The sequence below is a fragment of the Eucalyptus grandis genome, chromosome 2, assembly GCF_016545825.1.
Source record: "Eucalyptus grandis isolate ANBG69807.140 chromosome 2, ASM1654582v1, whole genome shotgun sequence".
Classification (NCBI taxonomy): domain Eukaryota; kingdom Viridiplantae; phylum Streptophyta; class Magnoliopsida; order Myrtales; family Myrtaceae; genus Eucalyptus; species Eucalyptus grandis.
The window spans coordinates 8,784,114-8,797,991 of NC_052613.1; the positions used below are offsets into that span (position 1 = coordinate 8,784,114).

Consider the following 13,878-nt stretch of genomic DNA (forward strand, 5'->3'; position numbering starts at 1 on the left):
AAGATTTTCTCCGTGGACTGCTTTGTCTTCATCAGGTAATGCTTCCAACTCCTTTCATTCTCCCGCTTTCATTTGTGTCGAATAAAGAAAAATATAATGGCCCAGGGAGGAAAGGATTTTCTTCTTCTTCTTCTTTTGTGCGTGTCTGATCTTTAAGTTTAAAATATGAGGGTTCGAATATTTCAATTTGTCCCGGGAGTATGTTTTACTTGTTTGGTTATGTCGATAATTGCTTTGATAAAGGTCATCCCCTACCATAATACAATCATTTGAGGGTGCTAAGATTGCTTCTTCCTTCCTTTCTTTCCAGAATATCTGGTTTTTGTCTCCCACTCGCCTATGTCTAAACCTCGCAATGCACAAATTTTGATTTTCGTAAATCCTAAAATTTTGAAACTTTCACACAACATAAAACCTCGACACATGAACTCAGATGTATATCTTTCACCATTTTTTTTTATTGAAAATCGGATAAGGTTTAAAATTTGACAGAATAACAAAGTTCTCTCTCTCTTTTATTTTATTTTTTTTTTTTTCACTTGAACTTACTTCTAAACAACCAAGTCCTTGATTTTGTAGGAGCCACCTAGGTGAAAATTCTTGCTGAGTCTTTTCACCATTTACTACTACATCCACATTTATATTTCTCTGCATTTTCCACATTTGTCGTATGTTCTTTTCTCAACATCTTCTTTTTATTTTTATTTTTATTTTTCCACCCTTTGTGCACTTAGGTCATTCACTATGGTTGTTTTGCAGATGCCACCGTGTTCTGTATTTGGCAGCATCTCTTGGGAGGATCACATGGAAACGCTGCTGAGGTTGGGCTAAGGTGGTCAATTATATGTGTCAATTTTTTCCAATTTAACAAAGCACGGAAGAAAAAAAAAACCTTTTAATTAGAACAATCTCTTTCTACATTTTCAGGTCGATATTCAAGATAAGAACCTTTCTTATTTGACTTGTTACCGTCTGCGCGGGTGATTGTTTGCTTCTGCTTGTTTCGATGGCACATCGAGGATGTTGCTCTTCATAAGCAAGGAATATGGATTGTACTAGTCCGCCAACGAGGTCATTACCATCATAGAAGCTTGTAGAATTCCGAGAGATCGGAGGCCTTATCTTGCTGATCAAGTTGCGAGGGACATCACCGGAAAGTTTGCACTTGTGCTCAAACTAAGTGATTCTGGAGGCAATTTAGCTCTCTCGGACGATGCAGAAGTTGTGAAGAAGGGCTGCGGGAAATCTTTCGTGCCATCCCCTCTAGGTGATTATTTTCATGGAATATCGATTTGGCGTCGCTAGAGTTTCCTCCGTGCATTGGAACGTCAAAAGTAAGGATGGATGGATGAGCTCTGCTGATATTGAGCAGAGTTCAGAGGAGAATGTCATGTTGCTGGATAACATGTTGGAAAAAATTGGTTGCGAAACTAAATTTATAATCTAAGGTTAAAATGGTGTTCTTTATCTGCACGCATGCTTTGAAGTGTGCATTTTCACCAACGATGTTGCTCTTCCAATGCTTTGTGAGCTTAACATTGCCATCTTTCCGACTCAGGATGCTTTTTACCGGCTTTGGTGATTTGGGGTGCTATGAGGACCCAGTGAATGAGGTCGACAGCTCTGGCTGTGGCCGAGTGCGGGGGCGCTTGGATGTGGAAACTAAGGAGTCCAGCATGCCTAGAGATGGGACTGCCGCGTAACTGGTCCTCACGCCACTGAGTCTTATGGTTATGGCCCTTTTTCAGCCAAGGCCATTGGTCATTGAAAGGCCTTCTTCTGTTGCTTCTAATTCCAGGGACCCTTTCTCACATTGACAATTTTCAGCTCTAATGGTCGGTTGCTTTATGTTAAGAGCTTGAGATGACGTCGTTTTATGCAGCTGTGTATGTTGCTTATAAAACCAAGCCTTTACAGAACCTGATCATGCTATGTGCAATAAAATCTTTCTGGCATTTCAATGTAATGTTTTTTTTTTGGTAAGATGACTATTGTGAACTAAGATATTGTTATCTCTAGCTGTTATCTCTACTATTAAATTAGACTGGGACGATAATTTTATATGAGATCAAATTTTGAACCAAGATAGCTTGGAGCATGCTGGTTCTAAGATGGAAATCGAGTTTACACAATATCTTGTGAAGGGTCAGTTGAACTCTGATAGGATGTCTGCTGCTATTTGGTATATATCTTTTAGAAACAGAATAAATGCTAGCTAAAGAAAACGGTATAGGATTCAAGAGAGAGAACGGAGAGGTATCAAACGTTTACCCTTATCCTATCTAATTTTGTTCCATCCGATAAAAATGCTCAGCGCAATCAAATGCAAACTATGTTTCTCTAATAAATAAAGTAATCATTGCACTCTAGGACGAAGATCAACACGACAGGCTTTTGCAAAGAGAATTAATATAAATAATCCATGAACTTTTAATTTAATGTACAATATTTGATATAAATTTTTAATTTATTCAATAAGATCCATCAATTTTAGCTCAATATATAATGCTATACATGAATTTTTAATTTATTTAATATAGTTCAACTTAATCTCTTAATTATATGAAAACGTTCAACATAGTCTTTGAACTTAAATTAATAGAAGAATAATATTTAATATTTCTGTATAGTCTAAATACTAGATTGAACATAATGTTTCAAAATCAAACTGAACAAATTAAAAACTCAAGAACAACATTTCACAAAGTCAAAATTCAGAGATCATTTAGTAATTATCCCCTTTGCAAACACAAGCATTTTAGCTATCAAATTTTGATATACATCGTCGCTGCTGCGACAACTAAAGCTCAGACACTCCTTCCATCATATCATTTTCAACATCCTCCGTGTGTGCGTGAGGGAGAGAGAGAGAGAGAGAGAGAGAGAGAGAGTTGTTCCCTTCGATTCGTTTTCCTCTGCAATTATCCACATCTGCTATGCCTCATCTTAGTTACTCGAATATAATTACATCTCCAGGCGACCAAAGTGAAGCAAAACAATGGAACTTTAAAGGGAAAAAAAACGGAAGGTGTTTCCTGTTATATACACCAGGTGTGGAAAACTTTTCTGTTTACTCCCGACCCCAAGGAAATAAGAAAAGACCCAGTGACAGTTAACGTAAATGGTGATTAAAGTGCATGGGGAAGGTCCAGAATCTTGTCTCCAATTAGAGTTTCTTCGGGGACATTGCTGCAGGGGGATATGTTGAGTCAGAGGAGACGAAATTAAACTATCGGAACAAAGTAGTAGGATCATAGTTACCTGAGATGGCTCAAAGCGGACATCCGGTAGAGGCAAATGAAGACCAGGGCATGCAACCCAATAGTGTAGAAGAATGCAAAAGCCCGGGCATACCTGCAATGCCAAATTTTTCTTTAGTACACAGCCCCGCCAAGATCAGAATGCTGAAAACAGAGTTGCAGAACCATACTTGTTTCCCAGAAGGAACCGTCCACTGCTAAGGGTAATTCTATCCCTGAAACCCAATTCTTTGTATCTTTGATCCCTTTCCTGCTCATACCAGAACTTTTGTTGCATTAGATGGTCTCCATTTCAAGTATCATTTATAAGACACCTGATAAGTAGCTAAATCACACATTGATGCAGAAAAGAATTTCCTGATAGGATGCTGGTTCACTGGCTCCTGAGGTCTAGAACATTCATGGTCATTTTATGTTGCGGAATGAGGACCTGATCTTTCTGTTTGAGGCCCGATCTCTCTCTCTCTCTCTCTCTCTCTCTCTCTCTCTCTCCAATTTATATCTGAATTGATCACTGACATTTGATTATGTGCATCGACTTCATTCATCATTTACGGAGACTTGCGATGCAAAATTGTTATTGTACATTCAACTCTTGGGGAGTGCTCAATACACGATGGCCTTTATCCCTTGTTTGGGAGAACTGAAAGTTGATCTACGGGAAAAATATTTCCATCGTCTGGGAGAAGAAAGAAAATTATGGGAGAAGGAAAGGAAATCTTAATTAGGGCCCGCAAAACATGATATCTTCAAAATTGGAGAGAAGAGTGGAAACAAGGTGAGTCATTTTACTTTTAACCTTCAAAATGGCATTTTACAATTACTTGAAGGACAAAACTGTAGTTTCCCTTTACAATTTGATTTTTCCCTTCCATTCCTCTCCTTTCTATGTCATCCCAATCCAATCAAGATTACAAGAAAAATAGTTTCTCTACCTCCATTTTCAACTTTGCCACTCATTCGTTTATTTTCTTTAGTTTCATGCTTTTCTTAAAAACAGGAGTAAGGTTGCTGGAAGATGATGACGGATGAAATTGTGAGTCAACAACTATGCAAGAACCATAAATCAACCATTGGTTGCTAAAGGAAAATATATATGAAACCAGATCACATTGAGCCCTTCTGAAGGCCCAATGAATGCAAGCAATACTAATAAGAACAGCTTGAGAAAAACCTTTTTTGAAAATGCTGCAAATGGGTTGATGTCATCCTCATATATCTTCTTATACTTGGATTCAACATCTGAGCTGAAACCACTTTCAAGATCTTCAGAGTGCTGCTGGTTTTATCATAAAGAAATTCTCAGTTACAAAAGAATAATTAACTACAAGATGAAGGTAACTATACAGAGATGCAGGGTCCCACCTTCTTGGATCCTCTAGAAACCACTTTCTCAAGATTGTAATCTTGGACATATCGGATCTTCCCGTAGAGTTTGACATTATCAGCTTTTGTTTTTTCCAGTTCCCCTGTTAGCATGCTTATCTTCTCCTTCAACTGCCTTATTTCCTGATATAGTTTGACATTCCACTAAGTTTCAACCACCATATTAAGGGTCCCAAAAAGACGGAAATTATATCGCACAGAAATGGTGGAGCAGTGCTAGAGCTACGTAGGTGAAAGTACCTCTTCTGTCTCTCGCAATCGCGCTCTAAATCGGTCTCTCTGATTGATGATCACCTTTAGCATTGAGCTCTGCTCCTGATCTGGGGAAATGCGTTCAGCACCCTGCTGCAGAAAAAAAAGATTTCAAGAAAATGTTATTAACTAGAGGATCCCCATGATCTGATAAAGTACTATCAGTAAGAACATTTGGCTTGATTCTACATTTCAGCAGATGAAGATGGTGGAACATGTTTGTTTTGAACTGCAGTTAGATTCTGCACCTAAGGTTTGTGGGAATTAGGGTTTGAATCAATACCAAGATATTACACTCAGCATGCAGCAGAAGTGGCAAAAGACAAAGTGTGATTGTCCACAGGCTCCATGGTTGGAGTTAGATAGATTTCTTCAAGGTTGTGCTTTACAGGAAATTGACACTCGACATCGTGATCAGGATAACCCAGGCACAGTCATCTACATTTCTAAATAGCTAGAGTTAGCCCAGCTGGCCTATTGATCAATTCATGTGTATGTGTTAGCAAGAAGAGGTCAGGGAGAGTCTTTAATAACGCATATTAACTACTAAGATCAAACTTTGAAATTTTTATAGCACTCTTCTCTTAGTCATTTATTCAGTATGCAGTGCGCAAGAGCAGTGTCATAGTTTGACATGCTGCAGAGGTGGACGAACATTTTAATAACAGATGTCAAATTCGGGCTACACCCTGAGACTTGATAACATCTGGAAATTCATTGAAACACTCAAAAGCACAAATAGGAGAGGTACCTCAGATTGCTGACTTGCACCTGCCTCTGAAAGATCCCACTCATCAAATAAAGAGCCCTTACGATCTCTGGAACTGGAACTATAGCCCTGCATGGGGAAAAAGTCTTCATTAATGAAATTAAAGGCACATAGCAGTTTGTGAGTATCACAAGTTTGTTGATGCAACCTTCAAAATATCATCCTCCAACTTCTGGATTAATTTCTGTTGCTCATTAACCTTTGCTGCAAGTTCTGCAACCTTGGCTTCAGCAGCTTCTAGTGAAGATGTTCTCTCCGAAAGTTTGACCTAATCAAAGTGTCATGAGCAAGCTATTTGCTATGAAGCAAAACAACTTTTGAAAGATTGGGTTTTAACAACCTTTAAATATACCATATAATACTATAAGCAAGAACTAAAAATTTAGCATACTTTTCCCAAAAAAGAAAAAAAAAAAAAAAAAAAACAAGTATCTGTACATAACAAGTTAGACTACGTCCTACCAAATAAATTTTATCACCTTCCAAGCGCAAAAGTTCATAAAAATAGTGGAAACCAGGGACAAGGAGTAAAAATACCTTTAACTGGGTAAGTTCATGTTCCATCTTCTTGTTCTTGTCAAGAAGAAGAGACTCCATTTGGCTCATCTCTTCACCGCTAGTAGCTACTTCCCAATCCTCAGCCTCAATTGAATTATAACCCACAGCCTAAATTGCAATAAGGGGAATGAAGCCAAGACACCATCAGCAATGCAAAGTAACCAAAATACTAACAGTTGTCTTCAAGATGGAAAAAGGCTTGGCATATAACCACAAATAGCTGACAGAGGTATGAATCCACAATAGGTTGTTCTCGAGGCACATATACAACATGTTTATGTTGAAGACAGGATGACAAACATGGAGCATGACACGAAGTCTTGTAAAAGATGCATGGCCTCAAAATGGATTGCTCAATTGATCTCGTCAACAAATTGAAACAGAGAAACAAAAGTTGCACACTTCTTAACAACTCATGCGATAACCAAGATAAATCTTTTTGTCTTCCTTATTGACTAAGCAGGAGACATAGATTGTCCCTTCAGTTTTGGATGCAATATTCCTGGGAATGGGCTTAGATTTATCCAGTTAATTTTTGGAGGAGGGAAAACTATTCAGATGCTTGTTCCCTACATGACCCAGATATCCGCAAAAAAAAAAAAAAAAAAAACTCAAGGGGTTATGTTAAAACTAAATCATGTGTTTTTGCTACGACTGTTGAATAACAGCGAATGCTCCTAGGAGTTGCAACACTCGCCACGTAAGATACTCCAGAAAACTTTCAATATTAATCCCCTCCTCATTCTGACAATTAGATGAAGCTATCTCTTGACACGAACAGTAAGCAGATCATGTACATGCATATACCTGTAAAATCTTCACTTTTTTGCGCAAATCATCAACCAACTTTGGTGTTGGCCTGGCTTTAAGCTCTTTCTTCATCTCCTCAAGGGCTTGATCCTAATTGCATTTAGAGGAGAAATAGATAGCTGATCAATCAGTAATGCAAATGGGTAAAAGCATTTGGAGACAAGCACATCATTTTTAGCATAAATTATTTCTTTTAAACTAGCAATTGGTCAACAAGGGAGGAGGCTCTCTCAACCAAAAAACATCAAGAATATCATCGCATCAAGAATGCTAATCTCTCTCTCTCTCTCTCTCTCTTTCATTCATTATTGTAAGGCATAGAAAATGCAAGGGGCTAAAAGATGCTTGGATCCTCATGTAACAGGACAATGGTCTTGCAGCACATGATATGGCAGTTAAATTAATCTAAACCTAAAAATTGGCATTCAAGAACACTTCTATGCAGGCCCTTAAAGATTATCTGCAGAAACTGTCTATATGAGGGAGAAAAAATAGCAGACTGATATACCTTTTCAATTAGAGCTGCATTCAATTTCTTAATCTCATTCATGTACTGTTCACGCTCAGCAGACAAAGTGGTCTCAATATTGTGAAGTTCCATGTTCAGCTCAGAAATAATCTTCTCTTTGGCACTCAAAGAATTCTCAAGGATACTGGTTGAGTCCAAACTGTCACTGCAAATTATTTGGCAAGCCATTACATGTTGAAACTTGAAAGATGCCACACACAAGGAAATCATTCTGATTGATGAACTCATGACAATTGAAGGAAAAAAATAATCATCTAACACATTTGAGTTCAAGAACATCCATATAGTACAACAGACTCTCTAAAGTGAAAATTCACAGTTACAAGTTCATTCCAAACACTTGTCAAGCAGCCTTGAAGTTCAACTGTAAAGTCCTTTCACTAGATTAGTTAAACACTAGCAAAGAATTCCCTGACCATGTTTCATTTTAGAGATTGAGATCGAGAGAGAAAGAGAGAGAGAGAGAGAGAACACAAAGGGCTAGATTTTATAAATCACTGATACTACCAAATGTACTCAAAATTACTAACTATGCTTCAAGAACTTACCTATCGACTGGAATCACCAAGAGATATCCATTGTTATATACGATTCTATGAGCTTTTTCACACAGATTCATGTTTAAAAGTACCTAAGTTAATAAAGGAGGTTGAATATCCAAAAATTTATCACACATCCGACAAATCCTTTTTGAAAAGCAATTATTTTAGCATGAAGTTGATTGTATCACATAGATGAAGTATTTTCCTCACTTCCATCCTCGTAGCTCACCTATTCTTAGCTCCAGGCTCATCATGTGCTGATTGAACTTGAGATCGTAAAAGTTCCTGCAATGATCAAATATGTACCCAAGCGAATCAGTATGCAATTTAATTTAATTTTCTTCAAAGTTTGTATATTGCATATTCACAGGAAATATTACAAACAACTGAAGACTTCAACTGTGCAACAAGAATATAGAATAATGTAGAAACCATGCATCACCTTGCAAAATTTAATAACATTTCAACTGTACAAGAATGCATGCCATGTTAAACGCACTATGGAACAACTTCAACATCATAAACCTCGTTTTGCTCCTATTCTAACAAACATGTATGTGTGTACTGCAATTAAATGAGTAGCAAGGAAAAGCAGCTAGATGTATGATCTTAACTGTCAGACAACTACAACTGAAAGCTAGGTCCCATACTTCCTTGCCTTATCAGATGACTTTCTGCTTGGGAAAAGAAGAAAGGGAAGAGGGGGGAAGAGAAAAAAGAAAAAAAGGGGAGGGGTGAAAGTGTGTAGAAAATGGAGGAGAATCTAAAATTTTCGTGAGAAGGAGGGGATAAAATTTTTTGAATTCCTCCCGTTTAAGAGTTTGGAACTTCCCCCATTTCAAACATTCATTTTTATTCCCCCCTCCTCTCCTTTCCAAAAGAGTGCATAAAGTTTACAAACAACCTCTTGTGAATTCATAAAATTACTTATTGAGACAGAAAAAGATAATTATGATAGTATCGACATGTGGACAATCTACTAAAAGTCTACAGAATATCCAGAAGAACAAGAGGCCAATAAACATCGCTGTGAAGAAACATAAGAGTCGATGTATAATTTAACTAGGCAAAAAGACCTCATTTAATCAAATCCTACTAGACAACAAAACACAGAGAAATATCCAAAGAAATCACCCATAAGTAAGGAAACTGATTGTGCTCAGGCATGGAAGAGCACCTTTTCCCTTTCAAGACTAAGAAGCCGTGTTTGGGCCCTTTCAACTTCATCCATCAAAAGAGTGACCTCTGACTGCTTTGATGCTTGATCTTCATCTGAAAAAATTGTATATGTTACCAAGCAAAATGGGAAGAAGAGTAACAATAAGAACAGGATAATTGAAGTTTTGTGGTCTTAGTTACTATCTCTATGCATCAAATAATCTCATCATCTGAGAAGGACTGCCAAATCTAATTTCTCTAGCCAAGCAGAATACCTGATTGAGCACGAAGTTCAAACAATTGGCTTTGTGCAAGATCATGCAACTTTTGTATATTGGAAGCACTTTCTCTGGCTTGTCTCAGTTGATCTTGCAGTAATTGCTCCCTGCAGAAAAATCAGAAACTGAGGTATGCTGCATGAATTTGGGAGAGAAAAACAATATTTTGATATAAGAACATGCTGAAGCTGAAAAAGGAACTTTAACCCAGTTGCTTGACACTCTTCTAATCAATAACTATTTTAAATGATGTATTTGTCATGTTGAGAAGAAGACAATACCTTTCCTTTAAGACTTCAAGGGTTTTCTGATTCTCCTCGGCCAAGTTGCGTTTGTTAATTTCCACAATTTCCTTCACTTTTTCCTCCATCTGCATTCACATTGGCCATCAATTGCCAACAACAAATAAGGCTTGCTTGTTTGAGACTATATCTAAACCGTAGGAAAGCAAGTTTCACACTTGGACACTCCCAAGCCTAAAGGTAACTAAAGCTTAAAAGGAAGCAGACCTCAACATCGTAATTAGTTAAATAGGCACACTACATCACATAGCACAAAAAATAACATATCACAAGTAACTAATGATTTTTTAACCTGCAGCTCTAACTGGCGATTACGTTCTTCAAGTCTTCTAATCGTCGCTTGTTGATTCTTTAGATGAGCAGCTTCCGTCCGGAACTCCTCAAGCTCAACTTTCATCTTCCGATTCTCGGCTTCCAATTCCGAAAATTTCAAGTCTTGTTCCTGCATGCAGACAGGGACAAACTCCTCAGAAGACAAATGCGTAGAAACAGAAAGAACTACACAGAATATGTCTCAATGCCACTCCAGCAATGATATAATAATATCTGGCGGTATGTAGAAATATTGGACACTGAAGATGCTTTCCTCAATTTCAAAAAGACGACATGTTTAGAATAAACGAATGAAACCATGGGTGTTTGATCCAAGATGAGACAGTCATGCCTATATAGATACCTCAGCTAAATGAAAAAAGATACCACTCATTTATTGCAATCAGAGTGAAAGATGGATATGAAGGCAGCTACCAATCCAACAGGCACCAGACGACAAAATAATGCACTGGTACTTACGGTAACTGAAGCAAGAGCAGGATAAGGATCTGGAGCCTCATATAGTTTTTGGTAAATGTTAAGAAAAGCATTTTCTCCAAATTTGGCTCTTTTGGTAAGATTATCTACTTCTTCTTGATATCCCTTGAGTAAGGAGTTGAACAAATTTAGCTTTTCCTCTGGAGAAGCTTTCTTGAAGTCTGAAGCAGGAAAAGAACAGATGCATAAGAACAGGTTTTTCTTTCATCATCATCAGGATTAGCAATATACCAAAAAATGCAGAGGCGAAATCATGACCTACAAACAGCCCCCCCCAACCCAAAAGAAATTCCTATATTTGTCAGTAAAAAATTTGCAACATTAAAAAAATCCGCTTCTCTTCATCACAACCAATTAAATTAGAAAAACTAAAGAACATTGGCTCTGGCAACAAGTGATGATACACCTCTAGTGCTCTCTGCAAGCTTGCGTCGATTCTTCTGACTGTTCTCTTGATTCTCAGCAATCCTCAGCCCCTGCTCATCCAATAAGCTCTTCTCCTTCTCCAGATCAAACTCTACAGACAGGAAAAGAGTGGGATGAAGTCAATATCATTCCCGTAGCTTGATTCGATCAAAAACAGCAATACACAAAACAAAACGCGATCGCTGCTCTTTAATGCTTAGCTCGTGAGAAAGCAACTTCAAAACAGTTTCATCAAGAACCAGTGACAACATTTTGCACATAAGCTATTAGGCAGAAGCGGGAAAGTAACCAACAAAGAAGACAAGATCATAATCTGTTCCAGTAACCGGCACACCGATTCGGTAATTCGATCGAACTCACTCAGTTCAACATCACACCATCCGATTGCTAACCGACGCATTGCGAGCTCAGATTCGACACCAAAAGAAGCAAAACAACATCCCAGACAAGCTACGCTAACCTATAACCTACGCAACACCGATAACCGAACATGAGATTCCACCACCGCAATCGGCACGCACGACAAGCTCCTCGCGCGAAAATGCGCTCGATGTCCGGAAGACACGCGCACGCACTCGAGGGCGAGCGGAAGAAGGAGGAAGAAGGGGGACATCGGAATCGAACCTTTCCAGAAGCTCGAGACGACGGTGATCGGCGACGACTTGTCCCGCTCGCCGCTGCCACCACCGCCACCGCCGACACCGACGCCGCCGCCCTGAGGAGGCTCCATGATCGGAATCCGGATCTGGACCGCCGGAGCTCAGAGCGCCTCGTCGGAGATCTGTCGTTGCTTTCGCTTCAATTCAGCGCGCGGGATCTGACGCCGGGCGTGTTACCAGGGCATGGCCTTGCCACACGATCGATCGATCAGAAACGGCACGAGAAATTCTCGTTTTTATAGTTTTCTCTTTTGTTTTTTCTTCCTTTTATTTTCAAGGAAGCCGAAACGACAGATGGGCTGGGTCGTTCAGATGAGTAGCGGCCTAAAACCACATAGAGAGAGATAGAGATGGGTTAAGGTTTATGATTAGCTTGCTTAAACCACGTAGATGATATTAGTCAAAAATACAAAATAAAACCACGTAGATGATAGTTTGCCACATCAAAGGCTTTCTACTTGCAGACTTGAGTAGGTTCTTAAAAAAGCTCATAGAGGAAATAGGTAAGAAATCTACCATGGATGGGAGATCCGCGCTGTCATCTTATTCATTTTCTGTTTAAAAGACAAAGATAGATAAGGAGTTAGAGGGTCTCAAGCTGGTGAAGGTAAACATGACGTTAGAGCTTCGGTTCTAACTACTATCGGATAGGCAGGTATAATAGCTTTCTGCGTTTGGAGTGAGTGAGAGTGGGTTAAATGTTCACACTGGGATGATGAACCTTACGGCACTGTCCTCCCCGGTTGAGGACAGTGCCGTATGATGTCTGTTGAATTAGGTTGAAAGTACTCACAATTGGAGGGATTTTCGAAGCAATCGTAGAGACTTGTCGTCTACTTTCCAAGGATCACCCCCTCGGGAGGGTCTTGGTCGATGAGCATCGGCGCTTGTATTATTGTCAGCGGGGGTCTCGAAAATGTTTCTGCCCGAAAAAGAGAAGGTGGTCGAGAATTGATAGAGCAGGAGAGACACTGCTAGGTATACCACCATGGTTTTTTCGGTCGTTTTATAAGCAAAGAGCGAGTTTAACTCCTTGGAATTCTCCATGGGGAACGAAGGAAAAGTTAATTTGCCAGGTCCATTAGTTTCTCCTCAATGAAAGTGCTCCAAGAACAGCAGGATATGGTGGCAATCTCATCGGCAGGTGCGTGTATGTATGTGGGTGACAGGGAGAGGCTTAATTTTTTGAAATCTAGAATCTACTTTGCATGCTCATGAACTTTGAATCTATTTTGTCATAAGTTCTAGGATCAGTTCCAAGATCTACCCAACTTTTACATATTGTCTTAGTTGAATAATTTAGTAAATCATCACTTCTAATAACCACCATTTGCTATAATCTATTAATCACAGCTCATAATAAAAGTCTCAGTCATTGTTATCACTGAAAATAGAAGCTCATACTAGTGTTTTCAGATTACACAATTATCATTGGACGCCATGTAATTTCGCCTTGATTGCGCGAAGATATGGAACAAGAAAAACATAAAGATTTATTCTATGTTCCCAATTCCACTTGAAACCTAAATCTTACTTGTCGGAACTAGTTCCCGGTTATCAATTTTCATTTGATTTAGTTACCGATCAATTATTTATTTATTTATTTATTGACAAGCTTTAATGCCGGGTTGCTTTATTGAGAATAAAGTTGGTAAGTCACCCAATAAGGGTTGTTAATTTCACATAGTAGCTGGTAAATTTATAGTATTAATAAGAAAATACCTAAAAGTTGATAAAAAAAATTAAAGTTTTTTTTTTGGTCAAAGATAAAACGAGCTAGCAATTTAAGAAAAAAAAATACACATTTGTAACTAAGTCAAATTAGAGTTAGTAACAAAAATTAGGTGGTTATTTGATTGTAGACATATGTTGGAAAGCGAGTGAGATAAAGGTGGCAAGTCAATAGAAAAATAGGTAACTCAAATAACATAGGGTAATATGAAAGCGGTCGTGATTTCTTATAGACTTGCGTTTTTTCCACCCCAATATTACGGCAAATACTCCATATCGCCTTGAATTGGTAACCTAAAGGAAAGAACTGATAAATCGCACAAATAAAGATTGGTACGCTTATATAAGAGTTGATAAAGTTAAAGTGTTTGTAAGCAAGATAGATACAAATTAGTATGGTAAACTAGA

General features: G+C 38.4%; 1 protein-coding gene across 4 annotated transcripts; it reads right to left on the reverse strand.

Annotated features, from left to right (window-relative positions):
* Positions 1-2,877: 2,877 nt before the first annotated feature.
* Positions 2,878-11,959, reverse strand: LOC104421537 (protein CASP). Of its 4 annotated transcripts, none has more exons than XM_010033538.3 (19): positions 11,705-11,959; positions 11,061-11,171; positions 10,637-10,815; positions 10,137-10,286; positions 9,824-9,912; positions 9,540-9,649; positions 9,284-9,378; positions 8,336-8,391; positions 7,544-7,709; positions 7,033-7,125; positions 6,205-6,333; positions 5,816-5,935; positions 5,650-5,736; positions 4,887-4,988; positions 4,626-4,769; positions 4,435-4,539; positions 3,431-3,510; positions 3,262-3,354; positions 2,878-3,189 (listed from the first exon to the last, which is right to left on the reverse strand). In XM_010033538.3, exons 1-19 carry the CDS (start codon positions 11,808-11,810, stop codon positions 3,129-3,131), a joined length of 2,076 nt encoding a protein of 691 aa, XP_010031840.2. In that variant the 5' UTR covers positions 11,811-11,959; the 3' UTR covers positions 2,878-3,128. The 4 variants fall into 4 exon arrangements, with proteins under 4 accessions (XP_010031840.2, XP_010031847.2, XP_010031831.2 ...); XM_010033545.3 differs by having other exon boundaries at positions 4,435-4,536; positions 11,705-11,958; XM_010033529.3 differs by having other exon boundaries at positions 4,435-4,536; positions 4,887-4,991; positions 11,705-11,958.
* Positions 11,960-13,878: the final 1,919 nt, after the last annotated feature.